The sequence below is a fragment of the Choristoneura fumiferana genome, chromosome 27 (genome assembly GCF_025370935.1).
Source record: "Choristoneura fumiferana chromosome 27, NRCan_CFum_1, whole genome shotgun sequence".
Classification (NCBI taxonomy): domain Eukaryota; kingdom Metazoa; phylum Arthropoda; class Insecta; order Lepidoptera; family Tortricidae; genus Choristoneura; species Choristoneura fumiferana.
Genome location: NC_133498.1, coordinates 7,297,330 through 7,322,911, shown reverse-complemented (window position 1 = coordinate 7,322,911; position 25,582 = coordinate 7,297,330). Strand labels below are relative to the sequence as shown.

The 25,582-nt window shown below is 37.1% G+C and overlaps 1 protein-coding gene and 1 long non-coding RNA gene across 2 annotated transcripts in view; one reads left to right on the top strand and one right to left on the bottom strand.

Annotated features, from left to right (window-relative positions):
• Nucleotides 1-145: 145 nt before the first annotated feature.
• The window catches only part of E(Pc) (Enhancer of Polycomb), a gene marked incomplete at its 3' end in the record, with an annotated part of 112,174 nt that continues 86,737 nt past the window's right edge, over nucleotides 146-25,582 (top strand). The window contains exon 1 of the mRNA XM_074108929.1: nucleotides 146-690. Within this exon, the coding sequence (XP_073965030.1) occupies nucleotides 538-690 (153 nt within the window). The remainder of the gene's footprint in view (nucleotides 691-25,582) is intronic.
• Nucleotides 6,104-7,485, bottom strand: LOC141443518 (uncharacterized). Its single transcript, XR_012453041.1, has 2 exons — nucleotides 6,657-7,485; nucleotides 6,104-6,269 (listed from the first exon to the last, which is right to left on the bottom strand). It is a non-coding gene; the product is annotated as an uncharacterized lncRNA (long non-coding RNA).

The following is a 25,582-nucleotide window of genomic DNA, read 5'->3' as shown; positions in this document are numbered from 1 at the left end:
TGGCTGTACAACCCACAATCATCGCCATTTTGACCGATGCCTGGCGAAAAACTAGTAAATTTGTCTATGCTTGAAAGTGACAATTAAGATCAATTCAGCATTTTATTATAATGTAATTTATAATTGTTGCCTAAATCGTTATTTCCTTTATTTTAATAAATAAACTGTATTTTATTTTTACCGTCAAAAACTAATATTTTAATGTTTAGTGAGTATAAAGACTATAAGCCATAAAAATATCACGAAAGTTCCCGCGTGTTTCCTTCCCGCGCACATCGTGCTAGGTGGAAGTTGGTCATGGTCGTCCGACAAACGGAAAGCCGCCATGATGGCTTTCTGTAAAGTACGCTCAATATGTAAAGTTTCGTTACGGTTTTTCATTAATTGTGACTGAGTGCGTGCAAAAATTAACCATGGGAACGAACTAGAGTGTGTAAAGTTCTGTTTACGGTCCTTTAGGACCTCCTAGAGGAGCTATAAAGTGTTTTATAAGTGCATTTTTGTGTCGACGCTAGCGTGTTTTGTTCTGTCAACAAGATGTCGAAGCTCTCGTTTAGGGCGAGGGCCCTGGATGCGTCGAAGCCAATGCCCATATATCTCGCCGAGGAGCTTCCGGATTTACCGGACTACTCGGCGATTAATCGTGCAGTACCTCAAATGCCCTCTGGAATGGAGAAAGAGGAGGAATGTGTAAGTATTTTGCGCATTTAGGTATTCATCGAAACTACTGTGTGTCGGCCATTATGTTTATGTTGCGTTTTCTTACCGCTAGGGGCGTTTCGCCGTCTAAAATATTTTTCGACGAATAAAACTTATGTTTATGTGTCTTTGCGGCTGTATTTTATTTAAAATTAATTCAGAAATTATCAGAATTGGTAAAAAACATATTGTTATAGTAGTGACACACGTCAGTTATTTAATGTCTAATTTTGGCGCCTTATCACCGCATGGTTATTATCTAGGCGCCTTAGGTCCCAAAACTCTTATTTGCGGATATCTCGATCGTTTTAGGGTTTTTAAGAGCTGGTTTTTTGCTATTTTCTAGTGGATTATGTGTAGAAAACTGGTAAATCGTCGTACTGAGCCGGTTATGCCGTCATATGTTATTGTTTACTAACAACATCGTAGCCGGTACGCTTTTGACAACATGCATTATCAATTATTTTGATTATTGTACTGGATATTAGTATTAGTGTGAACACAACATTGTTTACATTACTATAATCACCGATTAATATTCTCATTAGTTAATAGTTAGTACTTTTCAAACCATTTGAAATTTTTTACTAAAGTCGTTTTGTGTTTTCATAATGATTATCATTCAAGTAAGTATAAAACTTTTAATATCTAATTGGGCTTATTATATAGGTGATATCATCTAGATTTCATGATTTTTTATTATGCAGTAAGTATTGTTACTTGTCAAACTGTCCTTCCAGGTGCTTATAGCAGATTCTCAATATTATTCAATGCATTTTGTACAGATAATTACAACAATAATAACTAGTGTTATCATGAATGCATGCATTTATTTATTTGACAATTCAATTATGATCATATTTGCTACTATTCTGTGGTTCGTAAATGTATACTAGACTAAATGAATATGAAGCACCAACATTCCAATCTACATAACTCCATTCTCAACCTGAAAGGATGTTTCACTTTTCTGCCCTAACTATAGTATAGACAAATACTGTACCTATCTACTTTTTGAATACTATATTAAAGCGGTAAGTATTTAGACAAGATAGAATTAATACATTATTACTAAAGGAATTTGCAGGTGGTCCAAAACGTCTTGCATGTTATTGTGTCTATGTGTATATCGAATTTAAGTTAAAAGATGTCAGGCAACTATTTAACTAGTCATGAATCATAACTAACTCATATTAACTAAGACTCTGATCCTCGGTGTCATAAAGATCAGTCTATTGCGAGTTTGTATTGAACCTCAAGCAGATCTATGGGATCTCGCAACTAAGACAGATTATGACAGCAGGCATTGGGGACCTATAACTTGCAATTTAAAACAATATCATTGAACCTGTACTGTTTTCTTGACCTTGGTAAATTTGCTGTGACTATTAACTTTTAAGATCTTTGAAATCCTAGGGCTAGTATTATTATTCCAAGGCATAAAGGAAATTATTCTTAACCTCCTAAGCCCTCGCATTCTTTATATATATAGAACTAATTAACACTAAGAATAATAGCCGAATGTACTTTATAAAGTACAAATTGTTCATTGAATAAAGAATTCTAAGAGTTTTAAAATAATATCCAAAATAACAAAGCAGGTCAACCACGTCTAGGTCTTAAGCACTATGTTTATTAAAAAATGTCAGGAGTCCTGAGTTTTGCTGTAACCTCCTGAGGTTAAAGGATGTAATGTGTCTTATAGAATTGAATAAATGCAGCCCCTGATTTCTCAGAGCTCACGCCAGGACTGTTACATGCGCAATTATTTAGGACAACTATTTTAACCTAAAGTCTATAATAAAGAATAACATGAACACATCCTTTGGTGTTGTAAAAACTCCGGGCACCATTTACTCCTACCATTCACGTAAAATAATAGTGCAATAACTTGTTCCAAGCATATTTTCCGATTTCCTGAAAAGACGTATTGCACTGTGTTATGGATTTTGCCATTATTTCCATTGCATTATTTTATATTGCCTTAACTCTCCAGCTGCTTTTTAGGCTCAGTTTAAACTGGTTTTTCCGAGTTATGTTGCAATCAATTTATTTAAATGTTTGTCCTGCTAATATCTGGCAAGATGATATGTTTCTATTAGTAATAAATGTGGTTATATTAAATTATTATTGAAATACTGCTTTAAGGCAGAACATAAATGAGAGTGGCTGTACGCAAGAGAGTATTGAGACTGCCGGGTGAGACACACATAGATGCTGAAGCTTAGTTCTGCTTTACCTCAATTTTTTTATAAAAATAAACAATACTCAAGTTGTGCCAGTTTTATACTGTTTAGTTTGTGTTATTTAATGTGACACTAATTCGGTTTTACCGAATAAAACAATTTTTTCCATTATCTATAATGCTAGTGCTAGCTAACCGCTACTCTGGCATAGTTGTCGGATTGCAAGGGGGTGCCATACACTGGGCCCAGGATTGCCAGGTGTTTGGTATTTTACCAAACCATTCGGTATATTAGCAGTTAGCACTGTGTTCGGTATAACAAGAATAGCGAAGTATGGGCGGTTCGGTATTTTTTTTCTGATTAATTTTTCTCTCTGGTGAACGATTCAACTCAGTTTTTTTTTTGCTCACTGTTCGGTATTTATTCGAAAAAGACCTGGCAACCCTAACTGGGCCCCATGCTCAATTGCTCAAGGGGTTTCCTAACCCACCAAGTTATGTATAACGGTTAACAACCAATGTAGGCCCATAACTATGTTTTAAAGTGGAGTTTGGTTCAAGGTTTAACTCCTCAAGCCAGCAATTAAATTCGCATAGCCATTGTCATAGTCTCTTGTCGCCCATCAAATATATGAAATGGATCCTATACTACGAAGTGCAAAATTCGAACTTCGTACCCTACTGTCCCACTGATGATCATCATCATCATCATCATGTCAGCCGAAAGACGTCCACTGCTGGACATAGGCCTCCCCCAAGGCTCTCCACTCAGACCGGTCTTGTGCTTTCCGCATCCATCGCGATCCCGCGATCTTAACCAAGTCGTCGCTCATCTTGTTGTCCCACTGATGCGTATACTATTTTAATACGAGAGTGAGAGGGACGGTACGATACGAACTTCGATTTTCGGATTTCGTAATAGCAGCCCCCCTGGCCCTATACTATGAAGTGCAAAGTTCGAGCGAGAAGCAAATTCGGCGCATTATTTCCAGATCACTTACTGCTGTTTATACTGTGACTATACTATGCTATTCTTTATATGACTATACTATACTATACTTTGTATTTGGCGTATCTAGGACGGCAAGGACAAGCGGACCGCTATAAGGAGAGCTCTTATCCATTCTTATGCTATAAATAGATTCTTATCACAACAATGACTCACGTTATGGTTATGACACGTCATGATTTAATGACGGACGAGATTGAATACCGATATAGTAAACAACGGAATATACATTCGAGGAAACTGAATCACGACCAGGGTGGAACCTTTTCATAATCAATTTCGGTATGATTTCTTACGTAGACATACTCGTATAAGTTATCAACATGACATTAGTAGCACAACGGTTCGACGCTGGTATGTGATTCAGTTGCCTTGACTGTACTTGAACTAGAGGGATATATATACACACTTACTACTTAGGAACGAGGGTTTCTATGGCAGGCTAGTTGGCGCTAAACCGCCACGTGAGGTCCGTTTGACAGCTTTGACATTGTGTATGCCACGTTTGTGATTGGTCAAATAACTAAATGAGCACATCGCAAGCAAGGCTAACGTCAAATGGGCAAATACCTAATTAGGTTCCAATGGGGTTCTGTACTGGGTCAAGTACCGCTGGCGTAGACATCCTGTGACATACTTGTCTTGTCATCTTCAAGCATTTCACTTAAAATATTTAGGCAACCCGGTGGGAATCGAGCGCGGACAGAATTAAGAATATAACGATAGTTGTTTATTAAATTTCACTAGACAGACAGAAACTTGTGTTTAGTCTTTTTTTTTTTCGTAGAGCGTTAACACGCTCTTAGGTGAGTGTAAGGCATCCATTTTGTACATTGAGAAAATTTACAAGGTTTTTTTTTTATTCGACTGGATGGCAAACGAGCAAGTGGGTCTCCTCATGGTAAGAGATCACCACCGCCCATAAACATCTGCAACATCAGGGGTATTGCAGATGCGTTGCCAACCTAGAGGCCTAAGATGGGATACCTCAAGTGCCAGTAATTTCACCGGCTGTCTTACTCTCCACGCCGAAACACAACAGTGCAAGCACTGCTGCTTCACGGCAGGATTAGCGAGCAAGATGCTGGTAGCAATCCGGACGGACCTTGCACAAGGTCAGTACCACCCGTAAGGTTATGCGGCCATATCGGTACGAAGTGATCTCTTCCAGTCAATCTTTACAAAGCAAAGAAAGGAACACATTAAGCAGTCGTTTGTCACGGTCAGCTAGGCACTACAGTGCCAGTAGATGACGTTAGAGTGCAAATTCCACGTATTTTATTTTTTTAGGAATTAAATCGTGGATATTTTATAAAATAATGTACATACCGCCAATAGCGTGAAATTTGTGATATATCGTACCAAGTTTCAGATGTATTTTAATTGAAAATACTTTCACTTGATCGCTGCAGTTTCGACTGAGATATTTTCGCACACATGCTTGTAATCTGTTGTAAACAGAAGTCTTTGTTAATTTCGCTCTCTTGATCAAAGAGCAGATTGGCCTAGTTGCATAAGGCTAGAGTTTACCCTACCCTCAGCTTAGGAAGTTCGGGTTCAAACCCGTTGTAAGATTTTTTTTTTTTTTTTTTTTTATTGTTCTCAGTTAATGATGTTAATATTTTTTGAAATGTGTAGCTAAAAATTTATAAGACCTAATTTAGGCACAAACACAGCACAACTACAGTAAGTACTATGAGACTTATAATTCCTCACATCCACTCAAGGGTTGCTTGGTAGAGATCCCTACAAAGTCAAGGAAACCGAATCACGTACCAGAGTGGAACCCAAGTGGAACCTTTTCATATTCATTTGCGCTGTGATTTCTTTGGCAAGTGTATGGGATGTCAACATGACATTAGTAGCACATAGGTTCCCCCCTGGTACGTGACTCAGTTTCCTTGACCGTGACTCAACGATTGTTTATTTATTTTTTATTTACAATACACTTTACATACTATGAGAAAATTAGTCATAATCATTATCCCTATACATACATACACAGGCCTCCTCTCACAATGAGGCCCAGTGTGAATTGAAATATAGCGCACACCATTAATTATTTAGCAGTGTCTGTACGTTTCTTCAAATATTTTTCCTTCAACGAAAAACACGTAAAAATATGAAATTAGACTTGTTTATTTTTATTTCAAATTTAATTGGTTGGGTAGTAATCGAAGGCTCTATTGAACAACAAATAAAAAAGTCCATCACTAAGTCAGTTTTTATTTATTTATTTACATCAGTCAATTAAATTAGCCCACATACAACCACTGCTGAGTGCCTCTTGCATTTTCACGTCACTTTTCCAGTCTTGTGCCAGTCTCGTACACAGCTTACCAGCCGACAATGTATGTTATGACAGTGTTTTTCACTCTGTAATTAAATATTTTATTATAAATAAAACATATTTTGAAGAAGCATATTTTGTCAAATGAACTTTTCTCTGAACTCCAAAATTACCGAGATATGAGGCTCAAAAGTTAGTCCGCTACCAAGGGGCTGGGGACTTGGAAAAAAAACAGTAAAAAAATCTGTCCTAAACACCTACGGTCATGGAAACTAAGACTTTAGGCCTCCCCCATATGTTCCCGTGTTGCCAATACTCTTTGATAAGCGGGTTGGCGAGCGTAGTAAGTATATGATGTGGGGTTGCTTGGAAAACGCTGCTGCCCATCTTCTGATATTATCCTCAGCCGATTCCTACGGTACCCACGGGGGTGGTGGAAGTTGTATGTTGTACTCAGCCTCTACTGTACTTACTTTTTAATTTCCTTATAATGCGTCTTTTTCGAGACCAGAGTATTGATGCTTTATGTATTTTTTTCGCAAAGTTCGTGGCTTCATAGTTTCCAATGTGAATTATAATTCAGTTCAATACTTGAAAATATAACTGCATTCACATTATAGATTATAGATAATGATAATCCCGCCAGTTTCGAGGACAAATTACGATAATTTAATTTAGGAAAAAATTACTCCATTAGTTTACAATATCATGACAACCTATGACAACAAACGAACAAAAAATTATGACTTGACGAATTTGACATTTGACTTGATGTTTTTTTTTTATTTTATGGAAAAAGCCACAAGCCATGCAGCCTTTATCTGATTTTATCACTACTAATTTATAATCCGTTAATGCAATTTTCCGTACTTATTTGTTAATACGTTAATGTTATGTGATTTTCTTCCTAATTTCTGTCGGAAACCCAAAGAATTGGCAATACATTTGTTCGTTGCACTTCAGTCTTTTGACTGACGGACTTTGTACCTATGGCCAGCAAAAATATTAAAAAAAAAGTTAAACGAGCTTCAAAATGGTAATTATGTGATTTTGATCAGACAAATCAAACGAAATCTGGCAACGTCGCTTAGCATCGAATTGTCAGCGAGTTGACAACGTAGCTAAAACACACACTACTAACCGAGCCGTTGGCGTACGATACTGTCGCCGTCCACTCACATATTGACAAAAAATAACTAAAATAATCATCTGGATTAAGCTATTAATCAAAAGCTTTCTTTAGGTAAATAAAAAATGCCTCAAATAAAGAACAAAATAAAAGTCAACAGATATGATTTTAATTTCAAATTATTCTTTCAAGCGCACATGATTGTGTTAATACATTAGTATGAGCAGATTTTTTATCAATTTTATATAACTAAGAAAGGTTTATTCCGTTACAGTGCCGTAGAGAATAAATCTATTCGATCTGTAATGCCTAGCCTAGTATAGCCCGTCGGGAAATCGTGACTTTATTGTGGGCGTAAGTAGTACTCACGCCTACATAAAGATAGGTATTATGGTGGATTTTTTGTTACGAACCTGAGGCCGTATTGCCTAACGTTTCTGACGCTCGCGATCGCAATCAAATGACAGTTTTTGTATGCGAAATCTGTCACTTCATTGCGATCGCGAACGGCAGAAACTTTAAGCAATACGACCTCTGGTCATTAGCATCGAGTTCGAAATACACGCGTTTTAATCGTCGACAAGACAGTTTCTAGTACGTTAGTTATAGTAGATTGATAAACGAGGGTTGTAAGTGATCAATTACATCCAAGATATTTAGGCGTACGAGTGAGCAAATCGAGCGAGGGTGCTTATTGATCATTTACACTCGGGTTGAACACTACTTTTCATCACAAATGCGAGGAAATAAAGAAAAACCGTTATAAATGTATACGCAATTTGTAACAGAGCGGAAGAAAATGTATCGCGCCAAACCGTCTTTTTTTTTTTTTTTTTAATGGCCTCGCGCTCTTTGGTATTGGCACATTCAGCCAGCACTGGCCAGCAGCATTATGCCAGCTAGGAGGTTTGGAGGTAAGTATTGCGCATTACAAATATTACAATCCCCTTGTTTACCAGTTCGTGAATACAAAGGAGCACCATTCGATTTTTAAATTTACTTACACCCCTAAAGATGTAAATCGAATTTACAACACGGACTTCAAGTTAAATGTAACCTACTTTCAGAGCTCAAGTAATGAAAAATTAATAATAATGTTTTATTTTTCAAAACGATCGGGTTCGTTTCCCGAACTGAGTAAAAGTTTTTTTTTAATGTATGAATTTTTTTAAATGTGTGTTTTTTAAATGAACAGATCTTCGTATGTCTTATCCCAGTTTCAGAGTTTCCCATACTGTCCGATCTAAATGAGCCACCTTGTTACAGTCGGACCGTTTCTGACTTTCGTGAGTTGAACAATTTATTTAGTTTTTTTTTTTTTTTCAAATATGTCTCACGAGACTAAGTAATATTATATCTGACAGATTAGATATACGTACGCTCAGGTCCGGACTATTTCAGTGAACCCTAAACCCTTCCTACTCCTACCTTAGGCAATTACCAGATTGATTTTCTTGCGACAGAATTTTCGATTAAATAGGAGTATTTTTTTTAAATAATTGGGATCATCAGTAAATAAAAAAAAAATACTATTAAAAAATGATACGACTTTTTTAAAATTGTATATTGTTTGAGATAAAAATTTCAAAATGCGTCATATTCTCAGGATTTTTTTAAAAAAAAACAGGCTATTTCTCCACCCTTCAATTTCTTATCTGGTTCTGGTACCCCTACTGCTGAGCGGCTAGCACGTGCGCCATTTGTCTCGCTTGTCGTCTACTGCGCTGTTTATTGGATGACTCAAAAGAAAACGAACACACTGAGTGACTTGCAAAAAAATTGTGCGCATATTAGTCCTCTAGCTTGAAGTAGTAATACACTCTTGTAAAAAGATCAATTTTGTCATGGGATTGAAACTAGTGCGGTATTGTAAGACATTGACATTGTAAGACAATATTTTTTTTATTCTAATATACATATCTCCATCGTTTAACAAACCGAGATGTAAATGATTTTTTTAAATATATTCATAAAACACGAAGATATAGACGTTTTAAATTGTCAATTAGACAGAGATGTCCGTCCGTCATAGACTTTGACGTCACATGCTACGACGGCCATAGAAAGTTCATACTAAATTTCATTTTTCTAGAAAGAGATGGCATGTAAACTTCAATCGCTCATATCTTGCTTATTTTTAAACAGATATTGATGATTTTTACGTCGTTCGTTTTATTTTACGGTTTTTTAAAGAGTTGAATTATTTAAGATAAAAATTATGTTTCATGCATATTCCCTATTTGATATTGTATAGTGACTATGTTTAAGTATAAAGCTATTTCCTTCCCCTGAGAAACGACGGAATATTTTCTCGGCGGTTACGGTTCGATGCTCACTCCCGGGGCTATATTCTCTAAGATTACAGTGTATATGCGTACTTCACTTAGTTCTGTAGGTATACAATACACACGTCAAGTTCTTGTAGAACCTAGGAACCCTTTTAGACAAACGGGAAGCGGATATACAAAAACAAAACAGGCGGGCTATAGTAACAACCGACGCAACGAAATTACGATATTACTGTATCGCATTTAAGTTTAATTTTGCTTGCAAAGTCTCCACTACCTGCCGCAGGTTGTAACATCTGGCACACTGTGAAACTTGTATAGGGTTTCATTACCTGCGTACATTTTTTAAATTGCTCGCTGTAATTAGGTACTAAACCCAGTTTATATCTGCAAGAGAAATCGTTAGTTGCATTACGTTGCACCGTTCGATTGAATACATCACTTCAAGCTCGTTCCCTTTCCCTCACATGTAATGCCATGCAATAGGCTAGTATTTAAACAGTTCTAATTATTTCTTCAGTCATCCCCTCGTATGCTTAAGACACGGAACCGTGTCAAATTTAAGGCTATCTTTTTTTTATCAGCTGAATTTGTGCTTATTAAAACAGATGAGACTAGAATTTAGTACTTTTTATTAGTTCCCGCATACGAGGGGTTAAGTTAGAATCTACAGACATATTTTTCTTTTGTCAATCTTATGTCAATTGTCATTTTTATGTCAACGTTATGTTACTGGCACCGGAATGTGTTACGTCTGTGACTTACATTTGTAAAAAGTGATACGTATTTACGTATCACTGGCATAGAAGTGACTGCTGTGGGATATGCGTAGGCAGGCATAGCGTAAGAGCTTAGTGGATCGTTGCAGGGGCCGAACGTGTTAATGCAAGCTCTTAATTTATCTTATCTCGCTAAATACTAATTAAAATAAAAAACACATTTAAGCAAAGTCCCTAAAAGCTGACTAGCATTTTTCCAGCAGTATAAAAGGTATTGTGTCCGTCATGTAATTAAAATTAATTGTAGGATGCTACGGTCCCTTAAAAAGGGTCGGTACTTCGTAACATATTTTTTTTGGGGTACACATATACAAGTATACACCCTCGCGAATTGTCACTGCTTTATCAAACCTACCCGTTTCACGCCCTTCGGATTTTGGCTTGTTTATCCTGTCCCAAATGTCCCCTTGTTTGAAATACTTGATTTGACAATAATTACAATTTGTCGCGCAAAGATTTCACGCTTATGATAATCTGTTATCGTTTGTCGTTTATCTTATCATCAATTCATACTCATACTCGAACTCATACTCCCTTATTGATAATGTCATTATTACATGTAATTTTGTTAAATTATTGTTAATATATTCTAAAGCTAATTAATTCTTCAAACTTGAGCGTAAAAGCGAGTTACACATGTTTAGAATACACATTGAAAGTATCAAAACAGTGTTTTAGCACGGCGTGACGTCACATCCCCACTCTCGAACTTCATCTTCGTCTTTGTAATACATTATTGTTTGATGGACAAAAGAAAAAATACACATTTACTGATTGTATAATAAAAGGCTAAACTTTGTAAAAAAAAGTAAAAAAGGTTTATTATGTAGGGATAATCTCTGTAACTACAGAACTTATTAACAAAAGTCGTTCTCTAATAAAATATACACTTTTCAGGTTAACATAGGCTATTTTGTATCCTGAAAAAGCATAAAATTTCCCGCGGAACGAGTGAACTACGTAGTATGATTAGCTTTGGCCTCTGGCAACTAAATCGTAATCTAAGGAAAAGTCATCTACCGTTCCAATTTCTCGTTGTATCTGACAACGTAATTTATTATCTTTTGTATTACAATGCATTGTAACAAGATTAACAGTTTCATAAGGTGATGCAACAAAAGAAATGCGCACAGGTATAAATAATACGTAGCGTGGAGAGAAACCGCGTCGTCATCGCATTAGGGTTTTAATGCATTAAGTGGGAGGGAATGCTTTTAGTCATTAAAACTCATAAAAACTGGCCAAGTGAGAGTCCTTCCATATATCGGGTGGGTCCTGTAACAGGAGCAAAACATTAAAACGGGTTTACTATTAAAATGGAACTACTTCAGTTCTGCAACTTTCAAGAATTAATTTTATCATTATGTTTAATCCAAACGAATTAAATGGTACTTTCAATGTACGGCATCCAATAGCCTATGACATCGCCTGTCACGTGACAAAATGACGGATTTCGCAATACATTGCTTGTCCAATTAAACTTTAAACTATAATAAAAATCAAAAACATAATACAAGTTATTTACAAAAGTTGAAGAAATAAATATATTAGCTCAAGATGAAGAGTGGAAGTTGTGGTTTAATTTTTTGCTTCTGTTACAGGGCCCACCTTGTAGATTTGTAGGAACTTATTTAATAAAAATGGCGGTATCTATAAAAAAAACAATGTTAGCAGGACCCTGCTTCTACGCAAAATACTCAGTGGGGGGTCATTTTGTATTGGTTGATTTGGACCCAATTAAATTGTTCGGGAATTGAATTTTTATTACCTACTTGTTGTACGGTCAGCAACAAAAGTACCTAACTGGTTACTTTTTTACTCTGTCACATTAACACATTTGTCAATCTTGTATGGCGCTAAGTCCGTGGCTGTAAAACGACAAAGTACAAAAGTAACCAGCTACTTTTAATGCTGACTGTATCTGCAGAAGAAATTCCTGTTATGCATAAATTTCAGCTGTCTATTTACTGAAATATTTATTTCTTTGGTAGTTATACTCGTTGACGCGCGGTTTGATTTGTTTATTTACTGGCGTATTAACCTAATTATGCTCAAATAAAAATTATTTTAATCTTTCTTATTTTAAACTTAAACGAAGGTTATCGCAAAACTGTGGGCGATGAGCTTTTAGCAAGAGTGGGTAAAGTAGTAAGGTACGCGGGTAGGTAGAATAGCACAAAAACTTTATATTTGTAGCCCTTTCTGACGTATAGCTGCCTCCCTTCTCAACGTAAGTGGAAATTTTCTGGCTAACATCGATCCCTTTTGGTCTACTGCTCTACTAGAAGAAGAAAATTAGATTTGTATTACATATTAATATCCTAATGTCGCTAAAGTCGAACTTTCAAGTTGACAGACACGTCTATTGGCATTATTGTTTTATGACATACAGACGATTATCAACTTTAGGGAGGTAGACCACATTTTGGCTGATGGTCACACTTATTAACTCTTTTCCTTTTGCGTCGGGGGGTCATATCGAATCCCTTGCAGAAATATTCTTAAAAGTTTTATTATTTGCGAACATTGTAATAGATCGTTCGGGTTGTATGTTAGGCGGTATCTTGATCACATATACGACATAGGACGGTACCATCCAAGCATCGACATCTATGTATAGACTTCATGTTTATTACATCAAAACGGCGCACAAAATTTGTTCACAGCGCGGATTTGTGAACCTTTCACTATAGTTTGTTGACGTCCGTGACAGGGGTTGTGTCAAAGTAATATTGATGATTGATGCGCCGCGCGTTTTGTTCCAAACAGCCAGTCTAGTGCCGTAAGGTACATATAATATGTCGATGCATCCAAGCCTGGCCCTATACTACGAAGTTCAAAATTTTACTTCATATCTTGCCGTCCCGTTGACGCTTATATATTATTTTATACGAGTCTGAGACTTCGAATTTCGTAGTAGCCCCCTGGTGTCTTTCCTTTCGTTTTCTTAATGTTTTGGCTGAGCACGGGGATTTTCCTTTTCTTGGGAGAAATCTAAACGATATTTTTCCAATAGAAAATAGAATATCTTTTCTGGAAAAACATTTTTCTTTGTCAGAACATCTTTAATATTGATTTTTAGATAAACACTACCACGAAATTTTCATTTTAGTCGTTGATATGTCTGGCAAAAGAATTATTTGGAAATCTGATCCTCGAATCTGAAATGGGAGCTTTTCCAGAAATAGTTGGCGAACGACACGGGGTTGTATCACGGTTATCGCGACAGACTAATTATTTGTCTCTGTCTGACTAAGCTGCTTGTGTGTAGTGCGAAAGAAAGATTCACTCAGATAATTATAATAACATATTAAAAAATTGTAGATTGTTGCACCAAGCAGACAGTTATTTACTAGTGCACCGAGTGCCGATTTGGAGCCCGAGCGTTAGCGAGGGCTTTAAGAAGCACGAGGGCAATATAAATTACTTAATGCGAGGTGCATAATCTGCTTTTCTTTCTTTCAACTACTATAGGAATAGTGGACGAAAAAAAATAAACAATGAAAAACTAGGAAAGAAATGTCACTAGCACTCGATGATTCCATTTTTGTAAGTTTACATTCGCACTCTCAAAAAATGTCCACGGAAAATTTGTTTTTTTTTTAATTTCTCACTTTTTTGGCAGAGTTAGTATATATAGCAGATATTTTTACCCGCGATCTGTCTGTCTGATTAATCCCTGATACGTAAAACACATAAACTTTGATTCATTTTGTACCTTACCTAAATTAGCGGGGCCTGGAAAAAGGTTAACTTACCGAGGACCTGTCCCAAGGAAAAAGTTAAAAATATAACGTGTATGTATAGTACGAGAAAAAGGGTAAATGGCATCGTATTATCGACATCTCACCTGCATAATTTGGCAGTTTTATCCCTGTCAAATTGCTTTGCTAAATCGAAGGACATTTGCTGTAATGGATGTCTTGCGCTTGGGAGGGGGCTCGAAGTTTGCAAAAAAGTTATCACATTTATTGACGAAGAAAAGAAACTAAGACGATAAGGGGATTTCGATAGCCAAAAGTTTTCATTTGCTTATGTATTAAACTCCGTTTAAGACGACATCCGTAAATATTTCAACGCTACTTGTTAATTCTGCTTTCCGTTAACTTTACGGCAACATTCAACAGATCAAATGAAGTTAATTTCTTTTACACACTAGTGGCCTTAGGCTTACTGTTTGAAAGTCCTTCATAAAGTCCGTAATTAAAGTGTTATTTAATTCACAGATATTTAGCAAATGAAGGTTAATAAAGTACTTACTTTTTTTTAATGAATGTGAAGTTATATTATGTGTCTTTTTTTTAAAGTTTTATCAATGAACTTAGAGCGGTCTAAGTTTATGGAAATCGAGAAAAACACGGTGTAGAAATATGGATAAACTTTGATGTGTATATTCGACTATCGGTCGACAATGCCGAGCTAGGCTAGATACAGCGTCTACACGTATAGCGTTGTCTGGGAAATAAAGATTTACTAAAAATCTAATTAAACAGTAAAAGTATTTTGTATTTGCGATTTGTTCCGGAAACGCGAGATACGAACCGTTATCAAGCCTCAATGAACTTGACTGATTTCTCGGATCTGTTTTATGTCTTATCGTGGAAAAAGTAGGTTATTTACAATAATACATGTGTGCACTGCATGCTCGCCAGTTGTGCAACTAACAATGTTTGATTACAATTTACACTTTGCTCTTTTATTCATTTGTTTAGTTTTTTTTTTGTTTTTTCATCATATCTAGCCTACATACGTGCCTCTGCTGGGCACAGGCATCTCCAAAAGACATTTCACTTACACACACCGTTGAATTGTTTCTTAGTATAAAAAAAAAAGTCGATCGCGAGTTGGGACCCGAACCCATGATCCTTTCTGTTCTGCTTGAGAGTTGAGAGGCAATAGGTTAAAGTGTTTAAACCACTAGGCTACTAGTACGGTGTTCATCAAATTCTGATCTCATGTAGATTTTATTACAAGAGAATCCAATGTTAAAATAACCTTTCTTTGGGCAGTCGGGTAAAAAGTAGCAGTGACGTCGGGTGTTTTTTTTTGTTATGAAACCGCTGGCCTTAAAATGGTGAGAGAGAAGCGTGGGTTAGTTATAGGTCGATTCACAAGAACTGGCACGAATGAATTGAACAAATGTAATGCCGCTTGTCACTGTCTGAGTGCCATTCTTATAAAGGGTCCTCGTAATATTTTGCAAACAAGTACATAATATATCATCATCATCATCATCCCAGCCTATATACATCCCACTGCTGGGCACAGGCCTCCTCTCAGAACAAGAGGGCTTGGACCATAGTTCCCACGCGGGCCCAGTGCGGATTGTCAACTTCACACACCATTGAATTGCTTCGCAGGTTTGTGCAGGTTTCCTCACGATGTTTTCCTTCACCGCAAAGCTCGTGGTAAATTTCAAATGTAATTCCGCATATGAATTTCGAAAAACTCAAGAGGTGCGAGCCGGGGTTTGAACCCACGACCCTCTGCTTGAGAGGCGATAGGTCAAACCACTAGGCCACCACGGATTACATAATGTATATTAAGGAAAAAATAAATACTTTAAAATTTCACGTAGTCTGACCATAATTAAGGCTTGGATTATGCGTCTTTGGATTTCATTAGTGACTGCAGATTTAATGCTACGGAATTTCATATCGGAATTTTCACTATGATTAAACATTTTGCTAATAATTGTTAAACTGGATTTGGGCGGGTACCTCCCGGGACCTAACTTTTTTAATTACGCCCTTATCATTTATTGAATCAACCTGTATTTATATTTAATCATTTTATGATGCACACATTATCGTTCACTCGTTCAATTCATTCGTGCCAGTTCTTCTGAATCGCACTATATGCCTTCAGATTTTTGTTACACTTGTCATCAGATCACTGAAGTTACGTTAAACAGTGTATGTTAAGACAAAGACATACATAACAGTGATTACTTTCACATAAGTTTCCTTAATTGGATGAGTAAAAACGGTCTCTCTGCGCTGGATAAGTAGACGTTAAGATAATTCCCGTAATTTAGCCAGGAGATTATCCAACAGTGATGCTTCCACAAAGCCAGAGAATTACGTATTTAGTAATAGGCTTTACGCATGGAGCGCTTATGAAAGGAGATGGCATCTTGTAAATTTTTACTGCCAAAATATTACAGACAATAAACCGTTTTAGTGATTTATTGAATCAGGCGTTACTTTGCGGTGGTCCATATTAATGAACTGAAATAATTACTTTGCTCACCCGCGACCTAAATCGCGCGAGGTTGCGGGTGAGCAAAGTAATTGTCTCAGTTCCTTTTTAGAGCTAGTCAACAATTAAATTAACTCTAAATTAATTAAGAAGATATTAACAATTAAATATAGAACGATGTCTCGGAAATACCGCCATTAGGTTTTAAATGGATACTATGAATGATATGTTTATTAGTTATTATGGCTATGGAAATGACACTTACAGAGACAATGTTAGATATACAATAGAACAGCGTCTGGTCATGACAGGTTGCAAAGCAGCCGACGAGGCAAATGACACATTGGATCGCAAACCAAACCAGTTTTCCTTTCAAATAAAATATCTCGAAAGATAATCTAAAGCGACTGATCGTTTTTTTCTCGTCCAAGTTGAAGTATCGATTCGCTGCTTACAAATAGATTCGTTACTAATTTAACGTTTCTATTCGATTTTCTGTACCTACCTCTCTATCGATTTAGTATCTTGTTGGTGTTTTTGTTATTTTTTCTCATCTGCTTTCTTACGAAAATACGCCAGTCAATCAACGAAATACAGTTCGTAGAAGCCGTAAGGTTCTCTTTTTGGAGCGAAATACGATACAGAATCCTTATCATTTCCTATAAAATATCCAGCCTTTTATATCAATCGCTGTAGTTTTCTCTCGATATCCTCCAAGTCCAAAAATATGATGATACTAGCTTTTGCCCGCCGCTCCGCCGGCGTGGTATTCGGTTATCGCGCGCTGTTCCCTGGGGAACTGTGCATTTTTCCGGGATAAAAAGTAGCCTATATCACTCTCGGGCCATATAACTGCGAGAGAATTTCGTTTGCGACGTCTAGCGCCATTGGCAAAGATTCTACAGGCATTCAGTGCTTACGTCAAATTGAGACAGGACTGGGCATATTGATTGTGTTGCAGACAAACCCGTTTCAGTTCTTGGCACTGACTGTAATAAAAGTGGCCAACAGAAACTAACTGAACGACCTTACGTTTAGTATGCGACTGAGAAAATGAACTGTGTGATTATCATTTCATAGGATTACGTAAGATATATCAAAAACTATCTCGGCTCTCAGTTTATTTTATGTGTTTAGTAGGAAAACGATCTAATAAAGGTTTTTTTTTAATGATTTTAGAACCTGCATAGTCTTGTTTGAACAAAGTTACCGGAGTTTGCCGTATACAATGTATGTATGCTATACATAATAAAATGATTATGAATAATGCATGCGTAAAAAAACACTATTATTAAAATGCAGTCAAACTTAAAACCACAAAACTAATCTGAGTCATATTTGATTTTAAATCTTAAATGCCAGCGTTCATATTGTGATTCATTTACATAGGTATCTTTCGTTCTTATTCCTTGTATATATGTAGTCTGTATATCTAAATGATTGTATCATGATTTTCCTGTTATGGAGAGCCGATATCTCATACCTGGTTGCTATTTCGGTGTATCTCTTGTTTTATTCTGCTATTAAATGCACGTGTCTGGGCATCCAAGGTTCACTGTCGATATTTGTATCCAGATTTCTTTAGTCTGTTTGTGTTTAGAGACCTACCGCATTGAAGCAAAAATATAGACAACCTTTTAGAAAACTTTTATTTTAGACATTTCTGAGACGTTGAACATCAAACTACTGGGAGAATCGCTCATATTTAGTGGAATAAATCGGATAACTCAAGTCTCTAATGGAGTGCGCGTTTTGCAGCATGCGCCGTGGCGTGTGCTCCGAGATGACGGGCTAATAATTAGGGCTAAAACGTGTTTAATTTTTTTGTCCAACTATCGATTTATATTATATTTATCGCTGGGTATTGTTACGTTGCGGTCTCACTAGAATACGGATTTTTGTTCAAGATCACTATAATCTGTAACTACACGCTGTAAATCAAATTATACTAATAGCCCACTAATCGAAAATCGAAGTTCGTATCGTACCGTCCCTCTCTTATTAACTAATATAAGCGTTAGCGGGACGGCAAGAAACGAAGTTCCAATTTTGCACTTCGTAGTAGATAGCCTGGGTAGTGTCCTCTATATGCCGGCAGTATCGCTAGTATCTTAGCTGATCTTGATCTTATTAGAAGTAACATAGTTTTTGTTTCTGCTTCTGGATATGCGCGCTGCGTAGTCGGTTATGAAACATAGCTAGTGTTATGACATACGAACAGCTATGTATCGGCTTGGACAGATATAGAGTTTATGTAACAAGCCGCTTGTACCAAGACGTCTGCTACTGGAGATACGCGAAGGGCATTAACATAACATACACACATAAAAATGTTTAAGAATAAAGATGTAAGTTAAATTAAACCTATTTCTTAAGCAAAAGTTTAGCCCTGCAGGAAAAATCTTGCAAGTTGCATTACATTGCGGTCCACTTAAAAATCGTTTGCTTTCGGTCTCACAATGTAATGCAACTTCCAACATTTTCTAGCAGGTGTAAATTGAGTTTATATGAGTTTTGTTCCCTAAATTTGCGGACCCGAACCACAGTATATATATAAGCTAAAGCAGTAGCGAAGCTACGAACAAATCGATCGAAACGAACACTCATACAGACGCGCGCTCTATACGGCCTATAAGGGGGTCTCGCGGTACTGCAATCGCGAGTGACACGTCGAGAGGACCAGCGGCCGCGTTGCGCTGTTTCAATTGTGTGTGCCCCAGACAATCCGCGATATTAAAAACTATGCATAGGAAATAATATTGTGCAGTGTATAGCTGCTTGAACACGGATTCTTCGAAACCGGGGCTTTCATTTTTTAAACTCCCTGCTGATGTTGAAAGGTATGAATGATTTACTATTACTAAATAAAATCATTTTTCTTTTAAATAAAACGTTTGGTTGATTTGGTGATAGGTAGGTAGGTGATACAGTCATGGGCAAAGATATCGACACGGCCAAAATTGCAAAAATATATATACACGGCCTTAATGTTAAGTGCATAAAGTCGTGTATACATATTTTTGTAACTTTGGCCGTATCGATATCTTTGCCCTTGACTGTACAACGGGAAGTGAGTTAAATTTAACTTGCAAGGTTTGAACCGAATATACAAAGATACATACAATAGGCACATACAATTGCAAGTTAAATATAAGCTTGTAATAAGAGGCCTAATAAGCTGAGATACAGCGCGAACTAAACATATATATATATATGTGTGTGGCCAACCTTAACGCTCCATTGGAGTGTAGGTATTTATCTCAAAAAATATGCCTAGCTTCCATACTGCTTTAGCTTATATATATATACTGTGCCCGAACCGAACACCACTGGTCACAATTGTACTGTACTAATAACCCAAGCAAACGTTGGTGGCGGGCACGGCTAATATTTTATTTCTATGACAACAGTATTTTCAAAGTTTAAAGTATGAGTGAACGGGCATTATACAATACAATACAAAGACTCTTTATTGTACACCAGACATAGTAAGCGATACAGAAAACGGATACACAGAGAAAAAATTACAAGGTGAGCAATAGGCGGCCTTATCGCTTAAGAGCGATCTCTTCCAGGCAACCTTTACCTTTACCTACCTTTTTTATATGCTTGAACCGGTGTAATAATGCCATACGATCAATAAATAATAGCCCCGCATGCTACAATCGTTCTTATGGGGTATAGCGCTATATACATTACATGAGTTTTTGTATTGGTCTTTACTCACAATGTGAGTAATTTTTAGAAACAGAGAAGATCAATAAAATAAAAACTCTTTTTAATTAAGCGTCAAATCTGCGAATAAATAAAATAGTCATTCTGTTCAAATGATTTATTACATGTTACAAAATTTTTGTTATATCAAACGTCCTTATCACTAAGTCGCAACATTTTTATTGAAATCTGTTTTCAGGGTTCGAAGGTTTATTATAAATATCAAAATATCGGATATTTATGATAACTATCCGATATATATCCATTTTGTATGAAAGCAATAATTATTATTTGTAAAATAAATTAAGTAAAATTGTTTCTGCACTTTATCAATTACTTTCTTTGTAAAAAATAATAGAATAAACACAACAAAAACTTACTCTTTCGTAACTAAATTTTTCTAACACGACTGACGCCATTAACGCCGGCAGAAGTGTTGCCATTAATGGATTAGAACCTACTATTAGGGAGTATCTTTTAACTACTCCAACGCCATCTACATTTGGGAAGTAGAAATACAGTAAACAAAGGCCAAAAACTAGCCAAAAATTACTTAATAATATCAAATTTTTAAACCAATTTTTGTATTGATATATATCATAAAAAATCATTTGATATATATATCGGATATATATCATGATATATATATATCCTCGAACCCTGAATGTTTTGGATGGGCAATAGGTAACATTTTCTAATTTCCATTCAGGAACGTCTTGATAACATAAAGCTTAGTAGCATTCTCTGCTAGTGGAATATTTAGAAAAAAAGAAAGAAAACAATTTATTTATAACAGCAGTGACACATTACATAGGTTAGAAAAATACATAAGTGGTTGCCGTAAGATAAGATAAATAGTCAGGGTTGTACTATAGTCGAGCCCAAGGATCTTTACATTTTAGTACCTCGTCACTGTATGTATGTCATCTGACAATTTTATACAAAAGTTCAAACATGCAGTGACAACGACAAGGTACTAAAGTTTAAAGATATCTTTGACCTCGACTGTCGAGGAAAAATTAAATATTGGATACCATTCGTTGTGTGGTTGGCTGCATGGCAATCTACATTTTGCAAACCCGGTTAAATTGCTGAATATGTTTAGATATGACTTACTTAAATATGTGATGAAAACCGTGGTTACCTTTAAGGGGTCATTCATAAAGTACGTCACAACAATTTTGACTATTATGTACATATAAATACGAAGTTTTCCGACAAAATACGGTGGAAAAACATTATTCTCAATACATCTGTATTTATATAAAAAAATTGCATGTATACGAAACTAATGAGCAAACTAAATTCTTTGTACAGGACACAAAGTATTTCGATAACAACCTTTAACAGGGCGCCATGTTGCAAATATTTACGTATCAATGTATATTGCTAGCCATAACGTAGTATCGTTAGCGAATATTTGAATTTCCCTCGGGACCCCTCGTACCTATTTGTTGGAGTGTGAGGTTGATGTTACTTAGTAATTATCCAATTTATATACCGCCCTACTGTTAGCTGTATAATAGGGCTAGAAACTAAACTATAGTTCCGCACAATGGACCCCTACGCCCCCAGTCTAGTCTGAGGATTTACTGTGTGTTTGTATTTGTCATGACTGCAACCCATTAATGATTTTATACGAGTACATGTAGTGTAATAAACATGTTATTTTCAATAAACAATAACTTCTTTGACTTCCGTTTTTTTTTACTTGATAAATGTTTATGTAGGTTTACATAATATAATTAAGATGATTATCAGAATGAAGATATTTAAACATTTTGTAAAGACTTTAGATCGTACCTATCGTCGCTGAAGGTACAGTACCACTGCCATGAGTTTACAGTGACCGCGCGCGTACTCGATAGCGACGGCGTAAATTATTTGTAGGGGCGCTGTACAATTCTCCATACAAATAATTTACGCCGTCGCTATCGAGTACGGTCACTGGTAAACTCATGGTAGTGGTACTGGTATCTCTAGTGTAAGTAACGTGTTGACTTTAAAATCTGTATACTGCCTATGAGCGAACTGGTCAAGCTATGATTGCCTATCGAACACAGCCGTACCGACCAAGCGATCTCGCTCTCCTGCTCATGGCAGGCGCAAGAGATGCGATTTTATTTGGATTAGGTTCCAAAATCTAGCCAAAAGCAGTAGCATCGTGAAGTGACTCGTTCGTTTTATCCGGCTAGATATTTTTTCGGTACGTGTCGTCATTTTTCAACCTATCTTGAAGCCCTACCGTGGACAGATAAACCTGGAAATCTATTAGCTAATCCACATGTCTACGATAAGAGGGAAGAATTTATACTCTGAATAAATAGCATATCCTCGTTTCCAGCGTTATTTAGGAAATAATACAATTATTCCGCAAATTTGTGATCTGTCTTCGAATAAATGTGGCCTTTGGGATTATGACAAATAGTGAGCTTTCCCGCTTTTTCGGCTAAAGTTGATGCTTCTATATGTATTAAAAGTACCGTACTCAAATTTACTAGCTGTTGCACGTGACTTTGTCTACGAACAATTTGGTTATCGCTATCCCGCTACACTAAATTGTATCTCAATCGATTCAAACGTTTTTTATGTGCATGAGTAACAAACATCTAAACAAACTCTTTACAAACTTTTTCATTAAAGGTAGGAAGTATTGTAATACTAATAGGAAGTAGGATGATTGCTGGCTAAAAACACCTAAAATAAGTACATTATTATTGTAAAAAGGAGACTTGTTCGAGAAGTAGGTAAACACGTGGCGCGCGTTGTTGGAATGAAGACCAGACCAAAGATTTTTTGTTGTTTCTTTAAAAATACTTCTATGGGTTTTTCCCATGGGTAAAGTTTCAAAGCTCCCACGTTTTCACGTCAGCTGCTACGCTTATCCCGATGCATTACGAAAATACTCCAAAACTCCGACGCTCAAACGCAATGCGCAAACAAAATAAAGCCATAATAATTGACGTTACGATAAAGGCCTAAATTGCGCACCGCAGAACATTCGCAAGACACTGCAATGTGAACTGTACGCTCTGGCATTAAGGCTCCCAGTGTGGGTGTATAGCAAAGACAGCTGACACAGCTTTTATCGGTAAATGAATGCCCGGCAGTGACTCAGCCGTCACGTGGTTGGTGGCGTGGTGAGGACATAGATTATGTCGCAGACGCGAAAATCTTTTTATTAGTAACTGTTCGACTTTTAATAATAATGTGTAATTTCTGAGTACGGATCTTAATTCAATAGACATTAGATAAGATTAAAAATAGTTTTTATAAATGTAAAAGGGCCTTTTTCTTTCGACAGGTCTGCATAGATAGGTACTCTATTAAATTCAAGGTAATACTCCGAGACAGTTTCAAAATAATGATATGCTACCATGATATGCTTTGATACATGCGGAAAAATAACATTAGTTCAAATTTGTGCCGTGTCAATTGCTGTCCTGACTAGTTCCTACTCCTACCGGTAGGGCAAAGTAATGTATACTAACTATATAAATAGGTATAACGTCTGTACGTTTATTCTTTGGCAGTACACGTCGTCCCAGCCCCAGGCCGCAGACGCTCCGCTGAGGCAAACGGCAGATATTGTTGCGAAATCTATAACGAGATGACAAAATTTTAGTTGTTTCGTGGAATTATTTTACATACATTTTGTCACTGGGATTTCCTTGAAATACGAATAGGTATTAGAGATGTGCCGATCATGACTTTGGCCGACTAGCCGACTAGCCGATTAGTCGGTTGTAAAGAAGCCGACTAATCGGCCGACTAGTCGGCCAAGCCGATCACAGTTTTGGGGATTTCCGTGACGCTTTGTTAACCAGCTGATTTGGGCGCAAGTCGCAACCGACGCCAGTAAGCTTCTCGCAACCTGTTTATTTTATTTTATTCGTATTATTTTATTTCTAGATTTTTGCTTTTGTATCTAACAAAGCGGGGTTTCTGTGAAAAAAATACTGTGAAAAATAATGCCTAGTATTATTGTTCATTAAAGTGAAAGAGCTAAAAAAATAATTTAAATTTAATCATATCAAAAAGAACGGCATCCGAAAAGGCTATAGAACCGTAGACCACATACATGCGTTGCGGCAGGTTATACAGAAGACCGAAGGGTACCTCCCCCTTTGCCTTGCATTTGTAAACTACGAGAAAGCCTTCGATTCGATCGAGACTTGGGCTGTGCTGCAGGCACTCCAGCGGTGCCAAGTTGACTACCGGTATATCGAAGTGTTGAAGTTTCTGTACGAAAACGCCACTAAGTCCGTCCGACTACCGGACTAGAGCACGACGCCTATTCCTCTGCAGCGGGGAGTCAGACAAGGAGATGTGATCTCTCCGAAACTGTTCACTGTTGCATTGGAGGATGCTTTTAAGATTCTGAACTGGGAAGGACAAGGCATGAACATTAATGGCGAGTACTTTAATCACCTTCGATTCGCCGACGATATTGTGGTCATGGCTGAGAGACCATGGAGGACTTCAGTGCTATGCTCGCCGACCTCAGCAGTTTTCGACCGAGTTGGCTTGAAAATAAACATAGACAAGACGTAAGTCATGTCTAATGTCCATGTTGTGCCAACTTCCGTAATAGTCAGAGGCTCTGCGCTCGAAGTTGTTGACAACTATGTATACCTACCTGAGATTAACAGTCCAGATAGGTAGATCCAATTTCGAGAAAGAGATCACTCGTCGAATCCGACTCGGCTGGACAGCGTTCGAGAAGCTTCGCAGTGTCTTTTCTTCCAATTTATCGCTGTGTTTGAAGTCAAAAGTCTTTGACCAATGTGTGTTGCCGTGATGACTTACGGATCTGAGACGTGCGTGGTCGCTAACGATGGGCCTCATGAGGAAGCTCAAAGTCACTCAGAGGGCTATGCACGGGGTTTCTCTGCGGGATAGAATCCGAAATGATGATATCCGCAGTAAAACTAAGGTTACCGACATAGCCCGAAGAATTGCAAAACTAAAGTGGCAGTGGGCGGGGCACATTGCTCGCATGACTGATAGCCGATGGGGTCAGAAGGTTCTCGAATGGCGTCCGCGGACCAACAAGATGGAGCGACGACCCGGTTAAGATTGCGGGATCGCGGTGAATGCGGAAAGCACAAGACTGGTCTGAGTGGAGAGCCTTGGAGGAGGCCTATGTCCAGCAGTGGACGTCTTTCGGCTGCATGATGATGTCAAACAGAAAGTCTCGTGTAAGGATTTTTTGAACAAGTAGACAATGATTCCCGTAAAGTCAAGTAGGTAGAACTAATGACAAAATATAATTTCTCGTGTGGGCA